The sequence below is a fragment of the Physeter macrocephalus genome, chromosome 15 (assembly GCF_002837175.3).
Source record: "Physeter macrocephalus isolate SW-GA chromosome 15, ASM283717v5, whole genome shotgun sequence".
Classification (NCBI taxonomy): Eukaryota; Metazoa; Chordata; class Mammalia; order Artiodactyla; family Physeteridae; genus Physeter; species Physeter macrocephalus.
Genome location: NC_041228.1, coordinates 18,849,872 through 18,877,143, shown reverse-complemented (window position 1 = coordinate 18,877,143; position 27,272 = coordinate 18,849,872). Strand labels below are relative to the sequence as shown.

The 27,272-nt window shown below is 40.3% G+C and overlaps 1 protein-coding gene across 1 annotated transcript in view; it reads right to left on the bottom strand.

Moving 5' to 3' along the window:
• The window catches only part of ENPP2 (ectonucleotide pyrophosphatase/phosphodiesterase 2), a 107,134-nt gene that overhangs the window by 20,403 nt on the left and 59,459 nt on the right, over positions 1-27,272 (bottom strand). Inside the window, 11 exon segments of the mRNA XM_055091133.1 lie at positions 2,105-2,289; positions 3,413-3,500; positions 3,665-3,752; positions 6,666-6,793; positions 7,506-7,537; positions 10,818-10,943; positions 13,960-14,068; positions 16,080-16,235; positions 20,634-20,706; positions 21,872-21,937; positions 26,857-26,912. Coding sequence (XP_054947108.1) covers positions 2,105-2,289; positions 3,413-3,500; positions 3,665-3,752; positions 6,666-6,793; positions 7,506-7,537; positions 10,818-10,943; positions 13,960-14,068; positions 16,080-16,235; positions 20,634-20,706; positions 21,872-21,937; positions 26,857-26,912 — 1,107 coding nt within the window.

The following is a 27,272-nucleotide window of genomic DNA, read 5'->3' as shown; positions in this document are numbered from 1 at the left end:
ATAGGCCACAACAGTGAGAGGCCCGCGTAACGCCAAAAAAAAAAAAAAAAAAAAAAAAAAAGACATTTGCAGTAATGTCTACTGCAGCATTGTTTGGAAGAACTAACAATTGGAAATTACCAAATGTTCTCAAATAGGAAAATGAATAGAATCATGATGGCGTAATTATATAATTAAATATTAATTATTAGCCGTAAAAATGAATGAGCTAAAACTTCACATATTAATATGCATAAATCTCAAAAATACAAGGATGAACAAATAAATGCAGGACACATATAGTATAACAGCATTTACATAAAAATATAAAATATCCAAAGCTATCCTATAGGTTATTTTAGGGAACTATATACTAAAAATTAGTTAATACATTATTTAAGAGATACATATGTATGGAGTGAAAGTATAGAGGCCTACATGGCAATTATATACACGATATTCAGGATATTAGTTACCTTTGGGGTAGAAAGGAAGTAGGATTGGGGTGTGGGATGTCACATGGAGCTTCCATTCAATCTGTAATGTTTTCTTTCTCACAATGTGTGTATTGAAGTATTTATTTTATTAATCTCTACACCTTTTCAGTATGTCTGTATTTTTTTTTTAAGAAAAGGAAAATAGTCTTTTGGAGAAACCCATTGACAAAATAAAGATGATCTAGAATCCCTCTAAAACGGTTTAAGATAAAATAACCAAAATATTTCTTGCTTCCCAGAAGAAAGGTAATTCAGAAAACAAGATACAGCTAATAGATGCCTCTAAAAATATAACTAGAATTCACTTCAAAGACCACTTCCTGTTGACTTTGGCAACTCAACTCCTCCAGCTGAGGTCTTAGAATTACCTACTTTATACTAATTAGCCCTGTTCTTATCAGGAGCTAAAGTAGGAAGGATTAATAAAGGGAAGGAGGTAGAGAAGAAGAGCAAACTTCCTCCCGTGGTGGGCCTCCCAAACTGTGGCTCCTAGGCCCCTAGGAATCCTAGAAGGTAGCAAATGGTAGGGGAGGGGGATAGACCAGTAGGAAAATTATTTTCCATTTTTCTGAGGTCTAATAGAAAGATCACACATTTGCCTGTAATAAAACCACACTTGCACAAATAAAATTGCTTTGCTTTGTGTTGGAACCCTCTCAACCACTAACCAGTGTTAGTGGTAACACTGGTTGTATCTTGCTGTCAGAAGCACTGATGGGTAACTCTAAAAGGTCTTTGATCAATATAAAATTCAATAAGCAAATCATTACTGAACATGTGTAGTCTGCTCGTTTCAATAACTGTCCAAACACGAGGTGCTGGGTAGTCCCTATCTGCACCCCCAACGCCCGCCCCGCCACACCCTTCCTTACCCTGCTCTGTGCCCTGGGAGACTGATCTCTAGGTACTCATCAAAGAGCAAGCTTGCCCTCCAGCCCGGCTCCAACAATGAGAGGTACCAGCAGGGGATTGGGAGGGGTGGATTTACTCCCCCAGCTTCCCCTCTACTAGGTTGCAGTGCCTTAGCTGCAGCCATCTACCAAATTCCGCCGTTCCTTCCTATATAGCTCTTTCTCCATGTGCCAGTAACTGCTCCCTCCCTTGATTGTTGAGACCCAGGATTGGTACCCTATTAGCCCCAGGGTACTTCAGCATCCCTCATTGATTTCCCTCTACCCTGCCAGCCTTTGAAATAGTCTTCTCATTAAACGTGATTGAAACAATCTCTTTAAACCTTCTTTAAAAACCTCTTCTGCATGGGCCATCTGTTTCTTATTGCGACCATGACTGATAGACATGTGATCCAGGTTGAAAAAAAAAAGAAAAAAAAACATTTTGGTTGGGAATTGTGACTCCACAGAACAGCATTATGAATTTTACTTTTTGTTCTTCATTATCTATCCCTGGGCTGTCCAATATGGTAGCCATGAGCCACATACGGCTCTTTTTAAAGTCACTAAACGAAATTAAAAACTTAGTTCCAAGTGTTCAAAAGCTACATCTGACCAGGGACTACCATTCTGGACAGTACAGATACACCATTCATATAATCACAGAAAGTTCTATTGAATAGCACTGCTCTACACCCAACAGGCTCCTCCATGATAAACATTAAAAATTATTTCTACCTTTGGCTCTACCTTATCATCACAGGTACAGCCCAGGTCAAAATCAGACTGAAGGTACATAATCCCTGGGTAATTGGGTCTGGTAACTTCCTCTGGCATGGTTGGTCTGAAAGTGTTAGTACGCAGGAGATGGTTCAAACTTCCATGAGTCCCGTTATTCGGAGCTGGTTTCAATCCCAGGAGATCTGATGAGAAGAAAGAAAAGAGCCAGGTACTTTGTAAATATTTTTGATGAGGTATAGGGAGAGTCAAAACCATTCACCTTCCAGGGGCCTGAAAACTTGGAACACAAATTAGAATAGAATAAAACCAAATTGAGACTGTAGGCTCACTTCTTACTTCCTAAATCATTCTTGCCTGATCATGTCTTGGCAACAACTTTCTGAAATAGTATGTTCATTGCTTGATCATAAAGAGAGACATTTCCAAAAAGAGAGAGAGTGCAGAAATAGGGCCTTACTTAGCTACTGCCTATGTCTGTGATAGTTACGGCCCAAGGACCATCAGCGTCAGGATCATTGCCTTTCTGCTTCTCTAGAAGTCTAAGGAGACGTTTTATCCCGAATTTTCAAGTGGGACTTATAATCAATAAATAACCTCTAGTCTGCCCTCTCATGCACTCCACAGAAGTACGGGGACAAGAGGAGGTTTTGGCCTTGTGCCCTAAAGTGCCGCTGTGCAATGAACAGGCTGATTTCACAGCAAGTGAGATGGCTGCCAAGCGAGCATACAGTGACTTGCCTAAGCTGAGAGGTGGGGCAGGGGAGAGCCAGCAGCCAAGATGGGAAACGAACCCAGGAGACCCGACTTTCAGACTCCCCCTCTAACCACCAGACTGGCACTCCCTTACTAAATAGGAAAAGTTGTCCTCATTCAGCAACTAGAAACTCAAGGAAGAAAAATAATTAGGAGTACATAAATAGCTGGCCAGGATACAAGCTGGCGAAATTTTAACTGGGCTGCCATGGGAGGGATGGAGGTGGGAGAAAGCTCTGTGCCGGACTCTTGCTTTACCCAGCCTCTGACCATTGGTGTCAAACTGCAATGCTATGTTAGATCAGCCGGAGACTGCCAACGGCAACGCTATGAAAACTCCCCGTTCGTCAACTGTTGAAGGAAGACAAAGAAGCCTTAGAAGGGGATGATAGTCTGTCTCTTGAACCAGTGGGCAAATGACAACATTTTGTGTGTGTGCAAAGATGAGGTGATCCCAGAAAACAGACACCTCATTTCTTTCTCTGACATTGAAAGAAGTTCATACGTTAACTCAAGATTGTTTTCTTGGTTTTGATGAAATAAGTGACTTACCACACATAACATTGTAAAGTTCAATGTTTTCAAATGGAGGCACTTTCGTCTTGTACTTAAACGTTGGGCCATAACCTACGAAAACAGTCTTCCAAAAGAAAAGAAAACAAACGAAACAATTAGGCATTGCTAATATCTAGTAGCAACGCTTCTTCGATTTAGAAACGCTTTGCAAGCCTCACTCACACCACCATTCCCATCCCTTCTTGGAGTCACTAAAACACACTTTGATTCACAGTTCCAGGAGCATACCTGCATACTGTTGACCTTGTTATCAAATCCATGGTCTCCCTGGAAAAAACATTTTCCCGATGGTTTCTTATAAACATCCAAAGGTTTCCTAGAGTGAAACAACTGTACAATCAGTCAGGATTTCTCATGAAATCATTCCGATTAAAAACAAAAACAAAAAAAAAAACCAGTGCACAAAAAATATCTCTAAGGAGTGGATCTTACAAGTATATTCTTCTCTTTGTAATTGCATCATTCCTGTGGTGACGAAAACGTGATGCTCTTCTTTTGCCCCAAGTGCTTTTGCTTTGACAATCAGCCCAGGACAAATTGGGACCTGAAGTCCTGGTCCCCTCCTCATGCCTCGTGCTTGCACTGAGCAAAGCCCTGGTCACAGTTACAGACACACCTTGTAGATACTGCACGTTCGATTCCAGACCACCACAATAAAGAGAACATCGCAGTAAACTGAGTCACATGAAGTTTTTGGTTTCCCAGTGCACAGAAAAGGTATATTTACACTACACTATATTAAGTATGCAATAGCATTATGTCTAAAACAGCAACGCACATACCTTAATTTAAAAATAGTGCTAGGGCTTCCCTGGTGGCGCAGTGGTTGAGAGTCCACCTGCCGATGCAGGGGACACGGGTTCGCGCCCCGGTCCGGGAAGATCCCACATGCCGCGGAGCGGCTGGGGCCGTGAGCCATGGCCGCTGAGCCTGCGCGTCCGGAGCCTGTGCTCCGCAACGGGAGAGGCCACAGCAGTGAGAGGCCCGTGTACCGCAAAAAAAAAAAAAAAAAAAAAAGATTCTTAGTGTTTTTAGGGTCAATAGTGCTGTCGGAAAAATGTCACCTATAGACTCTCGATGCAGGGTTGCCACAAAGCTTCAACTGTCTGCCTATGTGCTTCACTAGCTCCAGGACTGTTAAGATTCTCCACTCTGGGGCCGTCTTTGTCTGGTTCATTTCTACATACCCATCACTATGTTCCATGCTAAGCACACAGTTGGCACTTTAAAAATATGTGATTTTAATCAATGAATGGAGATCTGTATTCTATAAAAATGTTTGCATACAAATTTACCTGTCAACAAATTTACCTAGTAATACCACTAGAGAACATAACTGAGTCATAAGCTTAACATATGTAATAGTGGCATAGCTAACAAGAGCCAAGCCTCACCTAGACAGTACCTCTATTTAAAAATAGAAAATGGAAACCTTGCTCTCTAGACATCAAAAGCATCTGAGCTTCCTTGTTGGGACAGGAAGATGCTTTTTGCTTAGAGTCATGCAGCACTTTTCCAAAACACTTTCATGTTTATGAAGACAAATATTTCCTAAGTACCTATAGGTACATTGCACTGAAGTAAAGTGCTTGGGGGAAAACAAAGAAATTAAACTTTGTGGTCTTTGCTCTTAGGAAGAGTACTTTCCTCTTGGGATAATAAGATATGTGCATATAATAACTCAACAGTGCAAGACATAAGTTGAAAAGATTTACTGCTAATTAAAATGCCTGGCTTTGGTCTACACTAATTTGCTCAACTATCTTCATCTTTTACTTACCTCCTATTCAACTCCCAAGTTTTCTTCATCGAAACCTACAAACGGCACAAATTTGCTCATTCTTCCAAGCCATCCCATACTCAGACATACTCAGCCAAGCCATTTTGGTCACATTTTTGTAACTTTTCCTTGAAGACTCCCCATGTCTGTTCTAAATGATCTCAATAATTTCTAGTTTACATACATATCTCTTCACAATCCTACATATTTAACTCTATGTACCCCCTGACAATTACGGTAGGATATTTGTGTATTTGTCACATGTGTCTCTCTAGATGTTCCATACTGATGCAAGCTCTTAGAGGACACACATTTTCTTGTCATCTTCTCTCCCTTGTAAATTCATTCAAGTACCAAGCCAGAGTACATCTAGTAGTTGCTCAATTATTACTAAGTTAAGTAAGACTGAGTCTCAGCACTTTTCTTAAGGAGAAAGTCAGAGCAAGAGTGAGTGGGGGACTTCCCTGGTGGCACAGTGGTTAAGAATCCGCCTGCCAGTTCAGGGGACACGGGTTCGATCCCTGGTCCGGGAAGATCCCACATGCCACGGAGCAACCAAGCCCGTGCACCACAACTACTGAGCCTGCGCTCTAGAGCCCGTGAGCCACAACTACTGAAGCCCACATGCCCTAGAGCCCGTGCCACAAATACTGAGCCCGTGTGCTGCAACTACTGAAGACCCCGCCTAGAGCCCGTGCTCCGCAACAAGAGAAGCCACCTCAATGAGAAGCCCGTGCACTGCAACAAAGAGTAGCCCCTGCTTGCCTCAACTAGGGAAAGCCCATGCGCAGCAATGAGGACCCAACTCAGCCAGAAAAAAAAAAAAAAAGAGTGAGTAGGAAAGGGCTGCCCCCAGGTCTGTGTGAAAGTGATTAAGCTTTGGATAATTAACTCTTTGGAACTGGTTAGAGCTTCCAGACACATCCTACATCAGATTCAAGAGCAAGGAATAGTCTCTTCCATATTGGAGAGTCTTTTGCAGTTCAAAACAAGGCAAACATCTGAAATATTTAAGGCAATGTAAAACACGCCTACAGTAACAGAGGTTTTAAGATTAACAACAATTTCTGAACTCTTCTGTAAATATCGCTACAAGCTAAGTTTCGTCAACGGAGGCCAAACCTGTCCAGTGCGGTAAGGCAATGTCCCAGGCGTATGTTTGACTTACTCAAGTAATACGAATAGAATGTAAATTTGAAAAACAAAACAGAGGGACAAACACACAAAGATGCGCTGAGAGGCTACAAAGGGCCACCAAGACGCTGAGACCAGGAACACAGAGATGTATTGTCTCAGGGCTAATTGTTTATCCAGTACACAAACTCTTTGCAAACGATGAGATTTCCAACTGAGATTTCTTTTTATAATGGCTAAAGACCTTAAAGCACTCCAGCTGCCAAAGGGGTGGTTATGAAGATGAGAATCAGGGACAGCCTATCCCCAAGTTACCTTGCGACGTGCCATCTTCGGTCCACCAATAAATGGATGTCCTCAATTCTTCTGTTGTTGGCATAGTGCAAACGTTTGGGAAGGTGCTGTTTCACGTAAGGCTTAAAGTGCTGATCTGGTTTTTTACACTGAAATAGAAATGGATATTGAACTTTAGATGGAGCGCCTTCTAGAAAAGTCCAAGACATTCTCTCCAGAAAGAGGAAGGAGGTTTTAAGTCAAACAAAAGGCTAATTACTGAATAAATGGCATTTGTTACCCCTGTCAGATGATAAAAGCTGAAAACAAATAGATTCAAAGGGGATTAGATAATGTTGAAGAAGACACAGAAAGTTATCAGAGGGGAGTTAGAAATTGTTAAGATACCTTCCTGACTCGTGAGACCATCACGAAGAGCAACTCAAACTCCAAGGCTTTTCCCAAATGCTTCAAATCAAGGGATGGGGAGGTGGGGTGAGAAGGGAGGAGGAGGATTGGTCAGGACCATGTGATTACAGTCTCATGTGCCTTTAAGGTCTCTACCCTGGATGGGAAAACTGTGGAACAGGGTGGTGGGCAGATCTGGTTCAGAAAGAGTAAGGATCTGTTTAATCATGAATGAATACTTTTCAGCCCTAACGGCAAGGTCAAATACTCTCATTCTGTATCGTTACCAAGACCATCAGGGAGCCTGCAGCTGTCCATGGGCCAGAAGTTTTGAAAGCTCTTAGGGAAACAAATATACAGGAGGGCAGGGCAGCGAGGAAAATGTGCCTCTCAGCCTACGGGGGAGTTGAATACAGGAGATGAGTGTGTGGACGCTACTCCAAGGGCAGAGGCCTGGTGACATGCAATACTTACCGTGAGATTAGCAATAATGACTTTAGGGTCATCTGTTCAAAGAGAGAAGGAGAAAGATGTCAAAAGAGTTGACAGTAATCACAGAGAGAAACCATTTTTGCAGCGAGAGACTCAATTCTTTTTCTTTTCCCCTAGAAGACCTATCACTTTAGATTTTGTTTAAAATATATGTAAAACTGTGTGTGGGTATTTAAAATTTCAGTAAGTGAACTGTATCTAAATGAGAGGAACGATCCCTATGGTAAATGTCCCTGCTAGGTCCACATCAACCTTTCCGGAAGCGAATTCCTCCTTCCAGAGCACTGGGGTATGGCTGGGTTAAACTGCTTTTTAAAAATTCTCCCAAATGGTCCCTCTGGAACCTGGATTGAGTTTATTTGAAATTTAACATCAGGAACTAAACTGGGCGTTTGGGGCTTTTAAGGTAACTTCCTCTGTATCTGCAGATCTTTCAAACAAGCGATCATCCACTTTTAAGGTGAATCTTCTCATCCATTATTTTTTCTAAAGGGAATTTTTTCTCCTCAGTCATATCACAGGTCTAATTACATAGGTGGCTGCCCCTTTCCAGTTGCAGACACACACATGTATGCACCTCCTTTATTTTCACTACCAGAAAACAAAGGATAGTTTAGTCAATACCCTGAACTAGCTAAAAGCAAAACTACGTAAATGATGGCTGTGTATAAACTGTGGACAGAATTATATTATCTGAAGGTCCCCTTTTGGGGGGTAGCGTGGGGAGAAAGAGGAGATTGTAGGTTGGTTGGATTTTGTTTTGTTTTCCAAAAATTCGCTTCAGCATGTCATTATAGAATCAGCAGAAAAGGAAAGCAGCGTTCAGAAGAGATACCAACAGTCATGAGGCAACCGTCCCTGGAATATAAGCATCAGTAGAGCAGGTCATGTCTCTGTCATTTCCTGCTGCATCCCCAGGGCCTGGTAAGCACTCAATAAACATTTGTTAATAAATATAAATAAATATTTGTTCATGTTTGTTGCAAATGCATGAATAAGCTTGCCTTGCAGCATAAATATACACTCTTCAAAGACAATGTTCAGAATCTTAGTTCTAAAGCTATGAAATTCGAAGGTAAAAAAATGTGGATTCCCTCCTCCTTAAATTGGGGTTAAAATTTAGTTGCATCTTTCAACGACAAGCAACTAAGGTATAATGGTAGCAATAATAATTAACCCAAATTGTGTCCATACCATGTTCGGTCTCTGTAAGGGCTTTGCAGGCACCGCCTCTCTGGTCATTCACAACTACTCTGCTGGAATGTAGGTGTGATCAGAATCCTCTCTAAGCCTAGTGACATTTAGAAGGTGGAGGCGGGGGACGAGGGGAACGTGCACACTGGGACCCTGCTGGCAATCTGACTGGAGCAAGCCATGCTTTGAACCTCTACCTTCAGTGACCTCATCAACCACAGTCCTCAAAGGGACCAAACAGAATGAGTTCATGTTCTTCTATAATGAAGAAAAATAAATAGCACGGGGCAGTCTTGTGCTCAGATAAATCCCAGAGAACTTCTAGGAAATAACCAATGCCTGAGTCCATGTGTGGGACACCAATCCTTCAGTTCTGAAATACTCAGCCCTCTCATGCTAACAGCTCCCAGAGCGCAGGGGAGGCTCCCCAGTACAGCGTAGCGGTAAGAGTCAGTTAAGCATCTGGGTTTAAATCCCCACTCTGTGCTCACTAACTGTCGTCCTCTTAGCCCGTTACTTCACCTCTCTCTGAGCCTTGATTGCCACTGTTTATAAGAGGAGATGATAATACCTCACACACAGGTCACTGGAAGGATTCAATAAGATGTGTATACATCTGGCTGAAAGAGTGATGTGACGAAAACATCATCGTCATAACTACCATGTATATAGATTTGACTATGTGCTAAACACTAATCTAAGTGATATGTAGAGAATCTCTCATTTAATCTTCCCCCAAATCCTTATGTTACAGATGAGAAGACTAAGGCACAGTGTTTTTAAGTAGCTTGCCTTAAGTAGCTTAAGGTCACAGAGTGAAGCAGCTGGCAAAGATTTGAACCCACACATCCTGCCACCATTGTTTTTGCTCTTAAACACCTCGCTCTCCCATCTCTCATAAAATGTATGAACGTGTTTTTTAAAATGCAAGACATTTAATTATTGGTAGTACTAGTATCATTTCATTAGCCTTAGGAAAGTTTTCCTTCCACCCCTAAGACAACCTCCCCATTACTTTTACTGATGTTTTGAAATACCTTTCAAAAGAGACAAAAACTTTCTTGCATAAGCCCTAGAATGCAAATACTAAATCAAGAGGTACCGTAGTGACTCTGCAGGCCACTCTGGCGAGTGCCTGCCTAGCTCAAGTGAACAGAGAAGACAGGACACGGAGGATAGAAAAGGCATGGAAAAGAGAAGGCAGAGACACCAACGTTTTGTTTATTTCACAGCGTTGCCTGGAGCTGACCTTGGAACAGTTCCCATTTCTGTTGACTCAGTAACATCGTTTGGGAAAAACTTAATTTTCCAAAGCTTTATGCTTGGTGCCAATGGTTTCTTATTCCCAAGGCTAAAAACGCTAAAGGATTTTTTTCTTCCCCAAAATGCAGCATGCCTCCCATAAAACTATACACTTCTCCAAAGCTAGGTGGTTAGGCTGCATGTAAAACATCTTAGCCCCTAAATCAAAGTTCTCGTCCGCGGCATATCAGAACCCAAATGTGTAAAACAGAAGTGATAAGATTATTCCTGTTTATTTTATTTCTAATCTTTCAAAACAGCTGCCACTTTCCAAGGGCTTAATAGTTTCTCCTGCTGGGTTCTGTCAATCACTTTTCTAAAGGTGAAGAGTTCCCTTCAACCAGGCTCCTAGGAAGGTTTAGGGTCTGAGGGCACTTTTGCCAACCCTGTCATGGACTCCCTCACTTGAGCTAAAGAGTAAACCTGAACCTCTTGTCGGAAAGTTTGTCTCTTGTAAGCAGAAGTTTATGGTTATACACATGCCTCGAATTAAGAGTATTTTCCACATGATAAAAACAAGAGCAAATATTTACATAATGCTACCAGGGGCCAGGAACTATTCTAAGTGATATACATAGATTCATTTACACAACAACCCTATGAGCTAGTTGTTATTTATCATCCCTTCTTTCAGATGATAAAAACTGAGGTTTAGAGTTTCAATGACTCATTCAAGTTCACTCAGCTAAGCAGCAAAGCTAGGATTTCCACCCAAGTAGTCTAGCTTCAGAGACTAAGCCCCTTCTCACTCCACTAAATTACCCTTCTAACAATTTAGTATTTTAAGAGTCAACTTACATTTAGCATTATTGCTAAATTTGGGTCGAATTCTTCCTAGAGTTCCTGGCACTAAAGTAATGTCATCCACATTAGTTAGGTAATTGCTCAAGAATTCGGTTCTATCACATGTGACATCTTCCATTCCTATGGGGAGGGAAAAGAAAGTATTTTCAGGCAACTGTAAAATTAAAATCTCCACACAGACACTAAAGGAAACATTCAGGCCTCTCCTTAATTCGTTTTTCACAACTTAACATGAGGATCCCTCTCTTCTGAGGTTTCTTAACTTGACTTTGAATGTTTCATTATATAAGCTTTTCATCAGGCATTGCTTTAGTCATATCACCTTGCAGCACTAGAAGGCTGAAAATGCATCATCTCAATTATATTTTAAGACATTCCCCAAGACCAACAAGATAAAGGAAGTAACCGTGATCTTTAAAAAAAAAAATCTATTTACACTGTCATTATGAAAAAGATCTATTCTTTAAAAAACAAATCCCAGATTGCTTTAAACTCTTCCCAGCTAGGGGTGGTGTAAATAGCTGTGTCTCTTTTACAAAATGTCATTTTCCAACTCTCTAATGTATCTAGCGACTTGAGTAATCACCATCTCACTCTGCCTTCACTGGTGGCCTTGGATGTTACTGACAAAACAATACTGGCAACAAGAGAGAGAAAGAAAAATGTCAGCCCCAGTGACCACCCAAACTGAAAAACAAAAGAACTCTGAAAACAAGCTGTAAACAATAGAATCAGTTAAAACTGAAAGCTAGCAACTAGAATATAAAAAGGGTCTTGGAGGGGGCTTCCCTGGTGGCGCAGTGGTTGCGCGTCCGCCTGCCGATGCAGCGGAACCGGGTTCGCGCCCGGGTCTGGGAGGATCCCACATGCCGCGGAGCGGCTGGGCCCATGAGCCATGGCCGCTGAGCCTGCGCGTCCGGAGCCTGTGCTCCGCAACGGGAGAGGCCACAACAGAGGGAGGCCCGCGTACCACCCCCCCGAAAAAAAAAGGGTCTTGGTAGGGAATTTTTTCACCAACAAATATTGCCCCCTCCCCCCCATGATTTGTTTCCTGCCTCCCATCAAGGAGAATTTCTTGATCAATATTACAAAAAAAAATAAAAACAAACTCAAATCTTAGAATCACAAGTTATGGAGGCTGGAGAACTTTATTGTCATTTCAGAATTTATGAGATGAGATGAAGCTATAAAGGTTTAATACATTGCTTTGTACAATCCAGTATCCAAATATTTTTTAAGTGGGGAAACTTAAATGATTCTGTAAAGGATTCCCTAAGGTTTTGGGATAAAGAAATATAACTCAGAGTGGCCCAGATATGGTGAAATTCAAATTATCACCTTCTGGGATCCCAGATCCAGACCCCTCTTTTTGAAATATAAATTGGAAGGAAGAGAGAGAAAAACATATCCCAACATAGACAAGGGTTATATATCTTGCCTTTTAACACTTAAAATCTCAGGAGGAAAAACTGAAACAATAAACAGCTATTATGTTCAAGTACAATGTTAATCCAGGAAGGGGAAGTCTCTAAATACATGTTCATGGAAGACTAGAAGGATCTTCCATTTGCTGCCTTCCTAAGTCACTTAAGCCACCCCAAGGGTGAACCATCTCTCTTGCTTTCAAAGTGCTTCTCAAGCATCATCATCCTTCACCCTCCAGACTAACTCTGTGTTGGTGGTGTCAGTGTTCTCATTCTACAGACGAGGAGGCTGAGACTTAGAGAGGCTTTTAAGTGGCACAGAGCAATCTGAACTCCATTGCAACTCATTCTTACTCCAAAGCCCAGGCTCTGGAACACTAGACAATACTACCTTTTAAGAAAGAGATGCTGTGCCATCTATTCATCTCAGAAGCCGGCGCACTGGCAAGACCAGATTGTAATCTAGCCAAGACTTTTACAATGCTCCAGCATGGGATTCATTGGAGCCCATCTACTTAGACATATGGCTCCACCATGTAAGCAAATGTTCTTGACCCCTCTGGGGAACTTATATCAAATCAGCTGTGTCACAGGCTCCGATTCTCTGTCCTATCTGCAGCTCACCACCAAGTCAAACTCATGGAACATGATTTTGCAGATGGTTACATTTAGTCCCTGCAAAAGAGCATGTTAGTTCTAGGGTTTTGGGGGGTTTTATTTTAATTTCTCATAGATCTTCTAGAAAATTCTATAAAGAAAACTTCAGGCCCAGAGCAGAGTTTTGATTAGGGAGAGTTATCTGCCCTTCTTAACAGAACTACCAAGTCAACTAATTTTCTTCTTCCAAACCCTCTCCTAGAAGGGAGCAGCCCCATATTCCAGAGTCATGATTTCAATTTGCTAGTTCTGGAATGCAGAAGGCACTCTCAGTCTGCACACCTGTGAAATAAGAATGCTCTCTGATGCACCCTCCCAGCCCAGCTCTATAAACATATATGTTTATGATACTCTTGATCCATAAATTTTTCTAAGTGATTTAGAAAACAGCTTCCTAAACTGCTTCTTCCTCTCTTTAACAGTCTTCTCTACTGAAACAGGGTCCTCTGATTTGGGTCTTGAATTCGCTCAATGAATGCATGGAAATCACTTTTCTCATATGCCACTTCTTTGACAAGAAGCCTATGTCTCCACCTTTTTTTAATCATATTTAGATTTATTTTTTAGCCACATGAACTCTGTGGGCTCCTTTTGCGGATGTGGCTAGGAGGGATAGGTCACATTCACAGAGGAAGCTCTTAATATCACAAGGGAATTGTCTGCAATTTTTTTTTTTTTTTTTTTGTCATGCTGCACAGCGTGAGGGATATTAGTTCCCCCGCCAGGGATTGAGCCCAGGCCCCAGCAGTGAAAGCGTCGAATCCTAACCACTGGACCGCCAGGGAATTCCCTGCAACTTTTTAATATGGGACAAATTTTTGTAGGAAGGCTTTTCCTGCAAAGAATAGGAAGATACAGGAAGTCCCTGATTTTGATCAAAATGTATGCAGGGTCATCTCAGGTCATCTCATAATTTTCAGTCACGGCTCGATTTCTTTCCCCATCCCGAAGAAAGGGGGAAGGAGGAAGAAGAATACAACCTGGGATTCTGAGAGCAAGGGTTTCCCCAGCACATCAGAAACGTTATCTATCTGGATAAAGAAACAAAGCTTTACCATGGTCTCCAACAAAGATGACATTTACACATCGATGCAGCTTTAGTTGTTTCAGTCCATCCATTAATTGCCCCACTGTTTTGTCAATATCCCTCAGAGGATTTGTCATCTGGAAAAAGGAGCAAATTAGTCCCTGAAGGTTTTTTTTTTCCTTTCAGTATCTCATAGCTCTTCTACCCCTAGAACATTCTGGAAAGAAAACTTCAGGCCCAGAGGCAGAGCTTTGTCTAGGGAGATTTTCCTGCCTTTCTAAATGGAAACATGGTCAAAGCATTTTTGTTTGTATTCTTTTAGGAATGTAAAACCTCTCCTCATTCAATCCCTTTCAAGATTCTTTGATATAAAAATAGAAAAATTAAGGGCAATTCTTTCTTTAGAGATAAAACGGCCTTTCTAAAATGTAACAACGTTCTTCAAGTCCAAGAATTTTGAGAGCGAGTCAGATGGACAGTTTAAGCCTCTTGTTCCCTACGTGAAATCACCTAGGCTTTGAACCATGGCAAGAAGATGGAGGCTAAGTGAATCAAAAGCAGTTCTCAGGTTAAATGGTAACCTTCCACTGGATGCCAAATTAGAGCATCATTAATACAAAGAGATCCATCTAGCGTTCCAAAAAACTTAGCTGTCAATTTCTGACAACAATAGATTCTTAATAGAAGGACCACTCCTAAGAAGCAAGCTACTACTTCTCAGTTTAGTCCCTTTCAAGCTGATTTTGAGTAAAATAAAAATCTACAAGAGTTCAAACTTAAACAGAAGTGAATCATTGAGCTTGTTCTAGAAGGTTTCTTATTTAGCCTAACGAACAATGAAAACTCAGTTCTCTGAAGAACATTTCCAAAGCATAAGAATCATAATCCATCTCTCATCTTCTTGTTTCAAGTGGAAGTTTCTGAAAGCAGGAATGCCACCACCTACTAGAGATTTCCCTCTCCCTCTCATCTCTGTGCAATGGAAAGATTTTCAAGAAACATCCCATCAGACAAACACTTGACAGAACTTTAGCTGAAGTTGACAGCTTAGCTACAATCACACATATCCACTGAAAATGACAGAGATAAGAACGGAAAGGATCGGCATATCCTTTTTTCTCAGACACATAATCTTATCTTCCATTAGCATCTTCTCAGATGACTCTTGACCTTTCCTCATATCATGTCATCAGTAAAATCAGGTGTAAATTTGTTTTTCTTCATGACAGGAGTCAGTATTTCAAATTCTGTCCCAAGGAGTAAGTCACAAGTGAAAGTTTCATAATGATGTGTGTGGCATAATCTGAAGAGACTAACAGAGGGTAGACTTAGTGGTATTTGCTTCTGAGTAAACTGTGCTCTCCTCTAAGACCTTCACCTAGACAAAGAAATACCAAATGCACAACCTATGTCAACCTTTGGCAACAAATTCATTTTCTTTATTCAGAAAGATGACTCAGGTTAAAACCCAGAACCTATTTCTTAGTGATTAGTTCAAACAGTCATAAATAAGATAGTGCCTCGGAGGTCTGTGGAGGTTTCAAGAAAAGTAACAACCTATAGGCTATTCTGAATGTAATGAAAAGAGTACACATTGCTCATATCTCTATAAGAAAACACACCCAACTCTGTCTACCCATTGTTTTCTCTCTCCTTCTGTCTCAGCTCTTTCCTTGCCTATCATCTAAGACCTCTTCTGAACTTGGAAGGTACAGACCACTAATCTAGTCCAATATACTATTGAGTTCTAATCTATGCCGTCTCTCAGGATTTCCCTGACTACCTTGCTGGGTTGTTCTCAAGAACCAAGGCTACAAGAAACTGTGACAAATTCTGTGAAAAAGTGCAAGCAAAACCAATAGCTTTCTTAACACCCATTCAAGCCTAAATATTCATACTAGTTTGGGGCAACTAACTTTAAAGAAAGTAGAAGGTGTTGTTGTTGTTTTTTTTTCTGGCTGTAAGATCAAGAAGTCTTCACATCAGTGTTAACCTCTGAAGGAGCAGATTCTTCTGGACTCAAAGCCAGGGATGACACACCAGACTTTTTCTGAAACATATTCAGCTGATTTTCAAACCAAGGCACTGAAGGAAACCTTCAACTCAGACCTGCCCGCCACAAAGCTTTGGAACAATAGATAAACTTACTTTGTCCTGACGAGTTTCCGCAGCATAATGATCCATCCTATGTAATTTTCTTCTTCTTTTCTTTGGAGGAGTAACTGGTCTTTCCTGTCTCCTCTTAGGGGTAACCTTCCTCTTAGGTCTCTTAGCCGGAGTAAAAGGTGAACCATAACTACTCTCCTGTACTGGCGGATAGAGATGTCTGGACTCAGAAGTCGTCTGTCCCTCTGGGTCAGATCATAAAGCTCACACTTTGCCATCTGGGGTCAGCAGAGTCTTAGTTACAAAAAAACTGACTCCTTAAGTGAGAAAAAGTTGGCATGAGGGATGATTCGGGGAACTCTACAGAGAGAAGCCTCCTAGATTGATCTTAATGCTGCTGTTAGAGCTTCTTCAGTGAGAACAAGAATATAATTTAAGAGAATCTGGTCATGTGGGTCTCTTTTGGCTGAGGGGCCTACTGCAGATAGACCTGAAGGTGACACAGAATTCTGCATTCCACAACTCCTGCATTACGGAGAGACTGGTCCTTGGCTATGAAAAGCTCTCCATTTATAAAGTACTAGCTGAAAACTAAATAGAATACTAGTCACTTGGTCGTTTCAAGGTGCAAAAGGATTCATGGAGGTGGTTCCAATTCAGATTCTAACAGGTATCTGTTCAGACCATCAACTATATCCAAGCAACTGTCACCTTCATTGGAAAGGATCAGGAAAAAAAATTTTAAACCAAGGATGGAATGAAACATAAATACCAAGCAGTCCTCCTTGGTCATGAATGTACTTCCACAAATCAGCAGAGAGAACTTCCCATTGATAATTTAGGTTTCTGGTAGCGAAGAACTCTGAGCCAAGAGGTAACCATAAATAGAACTGTCTTTTTAAAAATCCTCTTGTAAAATTAGGTAAAATGTAAAAAGTCATCGAGATCTCTTCATCTTGGTATACATATATGTATATCAAGAAAGAGTCTACTTATACTCTTTCTGTCAAACATTCCCCTTTTAGTGGTGGTTGGGGGGTAGTGGCTGTACTATGCATTTGTTTTGAAAATCTAGCGAGCAGTAAAGGCTGACACGTAAACTGTAGATAAGGAAGATAACCTTTGGGGACTTCCAAATGCTGGAGAAAAACAGGCCCCTGATTTGCTGATGGTGCAAAGGTGAATTAAAGCAGCAAGCCCTGCTGTCTACCTAGCTGATTTCTCTCGGTGGGACTGTTCCAAGACTCATTCAAATGCAAGAAGGGCCAGGAGGAGGAACGATGTTAGTGTATCCAAAAGGGAGGCCATCTGCCATGCGATTTCCCTGTTTCCAGAGCAAGCCACTGCAAAGGCATCGCCGCAGCTGTCTCATCCTCTCTCTCTCTGGCACAGCGATGGAAAGACACAGCCCCACGGACTCTGGTTTGGTTCGTTTTTTTTTTTTTAATGCCTCTAGTTTTAGCCAATTCCCCATGAGATGGGAAGCAAAAGGAAAAAGAGGGTTTACCATTTCATGGTCACCAAATTCATTCAGCTAGCGCTCAAGTCTGCCCATCAGACACTCGGCCATTTGCAAGAGACCTCAACATTCCGAAGGCTCCAAAGGTGAGCCCTTCTGATTGCAGCGGGTTAGAGGGGCAGCAGGAGAAACAGGATTTTAGTCAAAATGAGTTTTCATCCAGGGATTATATTGCATGGATTTCCTTCTTCGAATGTTAGAGGCTGACAATCGCTAAGTTTGCACGGACCAGCCATACTTTAGTCTGACTTTAGAAGATTTAGCCTGAGGTTATTAAAAGGATGGGAAGGAGAGGGGCAAATTTCCCTGCTTTTCAGAAGGATACTTTGCCATCTGAAGGTAGTAACTGGCCAGCCAAAGCTCTGCCCCTAGGCCTGAAGAGCAGCCGAACGAAGAGTCACAGAGAAAGCATAGAAGGTCAAAGAGAAAAAGGTTGCGCCAGTAACCAAAAGCAAGCATATTTTCTGAACATTCACCATTACACTATGAAACCAGGAGCAATACACCATTTCTTGAAGGTATTAGCCCAATGTTTGGGAATCGGCCTGAATAAAGTATACTCAGGTATTAAGCGAATAAAGCACAAACTTCAAGTGTGTTGGAGCACACAACATTTTGCCAGATTGAATCATTTTGATTAAATTTCAAATGCAAGGTGTAAAAGATAACGTGTTACTGATTTTAGAAATAATATTTCAGCTACATGCACAATAAGTGTAGATGAGGGATATACAGGTAGATAAACCAATTCGTCTACCACAAAAAAGAGGTTTTGCTGGCTTTGGTTTCATGTTTTAAACTGTTTTGTTTTTCTTTCAGTAAAAAATAAGATTCCTAGAACCAAATGAGAAATCATTGAAATCTGAAAACATCCCTTGCTTTTTTGGGAGAAAGTGACCAAGTTCTCAGGTTATCATACCTGAAGATACATCATAAGGGTTTTACCCCGTAGATATATGAGAATATCCCAGTTATAAGAAGCATTAACACTAAAAAGAACATAGCATGAATACTTCCAACTCTTAATTCAAAAATACTCAGGAAAAAATGTTTGTATATTTATGAGAATCCTGGACATAGAACCATCCTTACAGCCATTTAAAGCGTCCTATATTATGCTTCATTTATCACTGCTCAGGACTTAAAAAAAAACCTTGTAGTTCATTTCTCGATCAAGAACACACTTTCAAGTAAGTAATTATAACTGAACTACACATATTAGAAATCCAGAGATGTTAATGAATAAAGAACATTCATTGCTAAGCCATATAACTTTTAAGGAAATGAAAATTATAAGAATTATACCTCCTCTGTGTTGTAAAAAGCCAACTTTTGACATAAAGAACACGTTCTGTGTGGTTTGAACATAGTTATTAATGGACCACTTTGCTTATCTCCTGGACTAAAGGAGAGTTAAATTATTTCCTAGTCTGGGAGTCAGAAGTTCTGTCTCCAAGTTCACTTACCAGCCGAGCAACTGAAGTAGCTCCTAACCTCTTAAAGTGCCAGCCTCTGGCTTCTAAAAGAACGGCTATACCAATCGCTGTTTGCTTATGCCGCAGGGTCTTTTAGGGGATACTATTATCCAAGCGAAACTGAACCTTTAAATAGGGTACATGGAACTGCTTAGGGTTTGGGTTTGTTTGTTTTTAACATCTTAATAAAATGAGGTTCCTATTGTTCATTTTAGATTAATCTCAAAGAAAATCATCCTAAAGATAAAACAGCCATGCTTGCTCTGGCAAGAATAAGATTTGTGCTTCATGTATGCAGATGTTTATCTCATTTTATCATTTGTGTTTCATACTCATACACCAGTGGTTAGACATCAAAGGAATAGGAAAAAGAGCATCAGACTTATATGACTTCAATGATTTAAGGCAAACTAGGAATGGGTTCACACAGCCTCTAGTTTCCAGTGCTTAAGGAAATCACCACTGAATGGATGTTAAAGCATTCAGAAGTATTTATGGCTCCTTAGTATTTACTGTCTTTGTTTAAACATGCTGCATTTTGATCAGAAATACTTAAACCAAGACACACTTATCTGTATTTCCTTAGTCATCCTTATGCTGAACATAACAAACTTAATTATAGCCAACAGTGCTGCCATCGGCTATCAGAGAATAAGAGGTAATTCCCATCATCAAAGAGCTTATGAAACAATTTCTCATCCAAAATCAAGTTTTATTATGTTGATGTAGACCTCACCACCCTAGTAAGAAAGAGAGGTGGAAAACATTTAAAATATTAAAAGATTTAGATTTGCAAATCCCAACATATTTTAAAATGATCTATGCTGAAGCACTGGAAAAACTTCCGTCTCTCGATAAAAGAGGAACATAATAAAATATTCTCCATCCCTTTCCCACCTCCTGAATTTGAAGTTATACTGGATACTACCTTATAGACAGATTGTATTCTACTAAGATCCCTGAGTGATACAAGGGTGTCACGTTGCTCTGCTAAACAGATTCATTAAACAGTGTATTTCTCCCAATTAAGAATTTATTTCACTTCGGGGGTGATGGATATGTTCATACTCTTGATCGTGGTGATGGTCTCACAGGATATATACCTATGTCAAGATCAAATAAAACATGTCCAGTGCTATCAAATTTTCCAGGTTGCTTGTACCTGTTAAGGTTAGTGAGCTGACCTACCCTCTCTGAACAGCAAAACCATTTTAAGGGAGCTGAAATTCAGTTGCAATGCTTTATATTGCAGGTTTCATCTCCAGATTCTTTTCTACTCCTATCCCAGTGATGGCAGATGCCAACCCTTCCCGATCCTTCATCTTTTGACTGATGCCTGCAGGGCTGGAATACATCCCTTCCTATGAACACCAAGTTTAGGATATGTCTGAATAGCAAATCAATCTGAAATGACGTTCCTGTAAGAAAACCAGGTATGTTTAAGATTCTTTTAAATGTTTTTACTCTTGTAGTTCTTTGACTCTGTATCCACTTTGCACATACAAACACCCTAAGAGACTTTGTACAAATCCTGAAATAAGGTCAGTAGATTAGGTGGCCCAGGGACACAGGTTCTCCTCAGGCAGAAGATAAGCTACTAACCTCAGGGCCAAAAGGGCCATATTTGTGTCCAGAGAAATCAGGTTGTTCGGAATAGAAGGCATAGACTGAAGGCCTACGGGAAAATTGGAAGGTTCAGAATCTCCCCCAAACCACACATGACAAAGAATATCAAATATCCCTACACGTTACCGAAAAATCCTCTCAAATCAAGTTAATTAATCGCCCAACCACTGTTAGTCTTAGCATGAAAAAAGTCTCTTTCTTGTTTTTTTTCTACGAGGAAAAAAAACACCCACCACCCCCTACACCATCCCCGCTGGGGTAACTGCCTGGTTGCTACCTTCAGGAATAAAAAGTCACGAGGAAAATCTGAACGCAAACTCTGGTCTTGGATCCTCAAGATAATAGAGCCCAGTGATAATTCACAGGGGCCATGCAATCTGCAGCCTGAAAGAACAACTCCATTCAAGCGAAAAGTCAGTCTTCTGGACTGGGAGCTTGGGATTAGCAGATGCAAACTATTATTTATTGAATGGATAAACAATAAGGTCCTACTGTATAGCACAGGGAACTATATTCCACATCCTGTGATACACCATAATGGAAAAGAATACGAAAAAGAATGTATATATATGCATTACTGAATCACTTTGCTGTACAGTAGAAACTAACACAACATTGTAAATCAACTGTACTTCAATAAAATAAAATCTTTTTTAAAAGTCAGTCTTCATGCTTCCCCAGTCCTTGGGATGCTGCTGGTTCATTTATCAAAGCCGGGAACTCCCTCGAGCTCTGCTGCCACATCCTGTGATACACCATAATGGAAAAGAATACGAAAAAGAATGTATATATATGCATTACTGAATCACTTTGCTGTACAGTAGAAACTAACACAACATTGTAAATCAACTGTACTTCAATAAAATAAAATCTTTTTTAAAAGTCAGTCTTCATGCTTCCCCAGTCCTTGGGATGCTGCTGGTTCATTTATCAAAGCCGGGAACTCCCTCGAGCTCTGCTGCGGTGACCAGGATTAATAGCTGGAGTAATTCATGTAATTAAATGGTCCTCAATAACCTACGTCCATTGTAACCTAAGTCCTTCTTAGGGAAGCCACGTTTAAGGCTCGGAACCTCAAAACTTGTAATAATACCAAACCATGGCTGTGCTTCTATTGTATAGTCCATCTGGTTATTCACCCAATTCCAACCTAAAATGGAAATGTACTAAAGAAAGAAGAGGGAGAGCCAGGTGGGATGGGGGGAAGCAAATACCTTTCGTTGTCTGGCAGGGTGAGCCACTGCAGGATGGTTAATATCCTCCGCTCATGAGGGATCATCCTGTAGGGTAGCAACCGGCAAAGCATGAGGTTAGGTTGCATTCCTACCATCTCCAGCCTGATGAGCTCTTGCTCCTGCACCCAGGCCAAGGGCTCTCTATTTACCACCATCTGTTTTCACTTTGTCGTAGTAAAAGATCCCCTTTCCAATTAGTGTTTAAACGTCCATTTCTATTTGCAACATGTCACGCTGCTCAGCCTCTGCTACAGAAGACAACACTGGAAACTCTGATTCACAGTCACATGAAGAATCTGCCGTGCTTATCAGAGGCTCGACTACAGGCAGAAAGGACCCCAGACTCAGAATCATTGCTAGTTAGTGGGTAAAGCCATTAGTTGTAGCCACCGAGGGGCCAGGACTTACATCCCCAATCTGCCTCTTGCTGGTGTGACCTCTCTTGACCTCTATGCCTCTTGACCTCTCCCAGCTTCAGTTTGCTCATCAGTAAAATAAAGATGATAGCAAAGAACACTGAACAGCTTGGTTGTAAGGAGGAAATGAGACAAGAAAGGCAAACGGCCTGTCCAGTGCCTAGCACATAGTGAGGGCTAAAAATAATCCCTATTTTCATGAATGATCATGATTAATTATCATTCTATCTCTAAATAGCTATATGACTTACGAAACATTATTTAACCTGAAACTTTAAGTTCCTCGTGTATAAAATCAGGGTTTAGGAAAGGTATTCTTGAAATTCTCTTCGAGCTCTATAAAAATCTATCAAGAATAGGCACATATAATTATGAGACTGACAAAAAGGGTATAATCTTCATCCACAATGACTTTTGTGTTTAAGTCTCATTCCTCTGTTGAAATATAATTACCCTCAATCTGGCACCCATTTCAAGAGCTCTCGGCTAACATGATAGCATTGTATCATGGGCTGAGTTACATTCAGATTCTCACAAGCTGAGTGATGTCTTTATTTGTGGGGAAATTTGTTTATTTTTTCCTAACAAGGAACACAACATACTTTTCTGCTTCCCCATCCAAGACCAGGCATTAGAGCATGTTTATGATGAATTTAAACTGAAGCCTAAGTTTAATTGTAGATAGTAAAAATTACTGTGGCCAAGAGTGAACCCTAATATAAACTATAAAAATTACTGTGGCCAAGAGTGAACCCTAATATAAACTATGGTCTCTGGGTGATAATGATGTGTCAATGGAGGGTCATCCTTTGTAACAAATGTACCACTCTGGTGGGGATGTTGATACTGGGAGAGGCTGTGCGTGTTTGGGGGCAGGAGGTAGATGGGAACTCTCTCTACCCACTGCTCAATTTTGCTGTGAACCTAAAACTGCTCTAAAAAATAAACTGTTAAAAATTTATTGTGGGATGTTGGGGGAGCCATCTCAACTTTTACTTTTGGTAGACATGAGCATGAGAGAGGTAGGAGCAAAGACAAACCTTCAGAGCCATGGTAGATGGCTAGAGTTGGCAGGGACTCTAATCAAGCAGCCTCCCCCTATTTCCAACAGGTAGGGGACTTGTCATTCCTCTCTCTGGCCCCTTCTCTGTCTAGAACTATCCTACCAGCCCCAAAAAAGTCATGTTTACCATAAAACAAGTTCTCATTTAAACAAATTCCAATGCTATTGAATAAATGTGATCCTGTTCATTATATCCTATAATTGAATTTGAAGCAGGCATAGCAAAGCCAGGTTAATCGCTGAAGGTATTTAATTCTTCAGCCTTAGAAATCCCCCGTATCTGAACAAAATAATTACATATTTTGAATTCTTTCCTAACTTAAAAAAAAGTGAACGTTGTAGAGCCTTTTCATTTTACCTTACTTCACTACCTACCTACAAGCTGCTTTATTTTATGTAATTGGTGTTAAGTCACAAAAATGGATTCTGATGGACTCACTTGATGCTAATGGAAAAATACAAATTAATAGAATTTGTTTCAAGCTCAAAATGTTCACCCTTTAATGCCTTCTTTGGATGGGGTACTTGACAAGTAGGGAGCAGGGGAAAAAAGTGTCAGCTCTGAGGCCAGAATGCCTGGGTTTGTGTTGGATGAGACTTTGACAAGTGACTTAACCTTTTAGTGTCTCTATAAAATGAGGAGAATAATAGTCCCTATCTTATAAGGTTGTTGTATGGATTAAAAGAGATAATACTTAGAATAGTGCCTGGCACATTGAAAAATGTTAGCTTTATGGGAGTTCCCTGGTGGCCTAATGGTTAGGGTTCCGGACTTTCACTGCTGTGGCCAGGGTTCAATTCCCGGTAAGGGAACTGAGATTCCGCAAGCCACGTGGCATCCCCACCCCCCAAAAAAGTTAGCTTTTATCATTATGTACTGGATTCACAGGCCCACAGATATGGTACACTCGTTCACGAAATATCTGTTAAAAGCGTATTACGTTCAAGGCATTTCTGTGAATACAAAAAAGGATACAAGATACTCCTACCAAAAGAAAAAGCTGTTACGGGGAAGTCACCATTCTCCGCTTGGAATGAGAAGCAAGTGATTGCCATTTTCTGGGCAGGGGCTGAATACGTGTGTGTGGTAAGAGGATGAGTACTTTGGAGGTCTGAGTATCCACTGTAACTGTGGCCTTGGGTACATTTTACCTCTCTAAGCCTTGGCACTCTGATCTCAAACATGAGGAGTCAGACACAGTGGTCTCTAAGTTTCCTAGTCGTTTTAGATTATCTTTATGAACTAACCTCAGAGACCAAAAAAGACATGGCCCTTAGCTATTAATGTTTAAAATTCGAAGCAGACACGGCACAAACAGATCTGACAAAGGAAGAGTGTATTCCAAACAGAAAGGGAAATGGAATTCATGCTGTTGCCTTGACCATCATTGATTGATACAGAATTTCTCATGACACCAAGTACATTAGACTTGTTTAGAAAAAGAAAAGGAAGTAGGAAAAATGGAAAATAGACTAGATGAGTTTCAATAAACTAGATGAGTGATTTAGTGCTAAAGGGGAGCAAATTACCTTAGGTCCTATATAGCCATTGTCTGGTCATTGTTGAAAGAGGTAATGTGAATAAGAAAACAGATACCATTTATTGGCTGTTCTCTATGTACTAAGTACCCTACTAAGCACTTTAAATAAGTTAACTCATTCTATCTTCACGATGCCCTATGATGAAGACACTATCATTCCTATCTGAAGATGAGGACATTGATTTATCGAGAGATTAAATCACCTGTCCAAAGTCAGCAATCTATTACGTGACAGAGCTGGGATTGGGATCAATCTAGACACCCATAAATAAAGGGAATTACTGCCTTTGAACATGAATTGACATAAAAGAATGTAATGGAGACTCAGCTGAGGATGATTTTGAAGTGACATGCTATCCTTTGAAAAGCTAGACTAATTCTAGGTTGCAATATGGAACCAGGTTAAAGAGATGACCTTTAGAGTCTAAGCCTATGGTTGAATCTGGTTTTAAATTTTAAAATTTTCAGAATCTATGATGTGTAGATGTCCTTGATGTATATTCCATTAAATACCAGGAAGTATCACAAGTTTTTTTAAGTTCTAAAGAGATTTTTAAAAAAGAAAGAAAGAAAATGAACCCAAGTCACTTCCAGGATATAGAAATAAAAGAAGAATAGTCTGAGAAGCAAAGCAAACTACAGACATCTTTGGAGCAAAAAAGCTACCTTCTTATAAGGTTTGAAATGGGTGGAAAAAATTGCCATTCAATACCGGAACACTAAGCCTTCTCAATGAAGCTCTGCAGCACTTTCAGGGGGTAAGGGTGGGTACTATTAATTATGCTGTTGGCACCTCTCCATTCTGCCAGCCAGATATGTTGTGGAGCAGAGGAAATCACTTCTATAAGCATCAATGACAATCAAGGGTTAACAAATGTAATGCATAAGATTAAATTGGTAAATCTACATGTCATTTCTAACATCTACTTATTTCTCAACAGAGAAAATCTCTTTTTTAAAAGGAGGGGGAGACTTTTAAGGGACACTCTGTGTTAGCTTCAAATCACCAAACCCAATTTCAACTTAGCCCTTCAAATCTGAAAAACCTACCTTTATTCCTGAATTTGGAGAATATAGATGGTACCATTCCGTATTAATTTGAACCTGTGATTGCTCTCAGCGCACTACTATTACAGAATAGTCAGATTTTTGTTACGGCATAAGAGGCAAATATGGAAACAGCTTTAGGTGGTTTAAAAAAAAAAAAAAAGATGGAAAGAACATCTCAGTGGGAACAAAATCCCCATGAAAGTTGAAACCGATTCCTTTTCTTACTAAGGAGCCTCAAAAATAATCAACATGTTGACACTTTTATTAGGTAAGTTTCATCTTAAGTCTATTTTATGAACATTAGCTACTAATCCCCCCATCACCTCTGCGGGGAAGAGAAGTAGTTCCTTTTTTCTTATTAGGGAAATCCTGGAGCTCAGTGGGAAAACGGGATGGAAACAGAGACTTCCTCTTGTCTCCTGTCTGGAGTTTCCAGTCTCTAGACCACTACATCAGCTGTCTGAGACCATATTCGATATTTAAAGTTGTGAACCAAAATAAATAAAGAATGTTGTAATATATTTATAGAAAATGATAATTCAAATCACAGCAATAAATAGCCTGAGAAATATACATTCCCTGGGTGCCAAGTTACCAAAAACCTATAAACAGGGACAGAAAAATCTAAAGGGTGACTAGATGTAGGAGAGAAAATCTTCCTTACATTCTATTAAGAAAAGATGGGGGGAATGCGAGAAAGAAGAGGAAAAGAGAATGGAGATGGGAAAAGACAGAGAGGATCTCTTAAAAAAAAATGGAGGGTTATTTTGAATCAGAAAATATTCATACGTTGGAGTATGTTAACATTTAACTGAAGTGAAATCAAATTGAATGAATGTTTCTTAAATTGAATCATAATTGTAATTTTACATTGACAAAATAGAGGTAACTTACACAGACCAGAAGAATGTCCCAGCTTTCACCCCTTGCTTGGTGGCTGTAATCCATAGCTAATGAGGAAAATATAAGAGGCTTAGAACATATTCTGGGTTTGGGTCAAAGAAGAAAAAGGTTTTAAAATATATTAGCTCAGATATGTTATACTTTATCATACCCCACCATAAATTTCCCAATATTTGCAACCTTTTTTTTTTCACATCTGGAAGTCAGAATTATTCTTTCCATAAATGTTATTCAATACATTCTCTGCAAAAGCTTTCAAGCTCTGCTATGATTATAGTGGCTTTTTAAAAAAAAACTTTTATTTCATCTCAAGAGTCTCTTCTGTACCTGTCTTTTCTGATCATTGTTTTGAACATTTCACTTACATGGCAGAATTCTGCTCATCAAAGGACCCCAAGTGACCATAT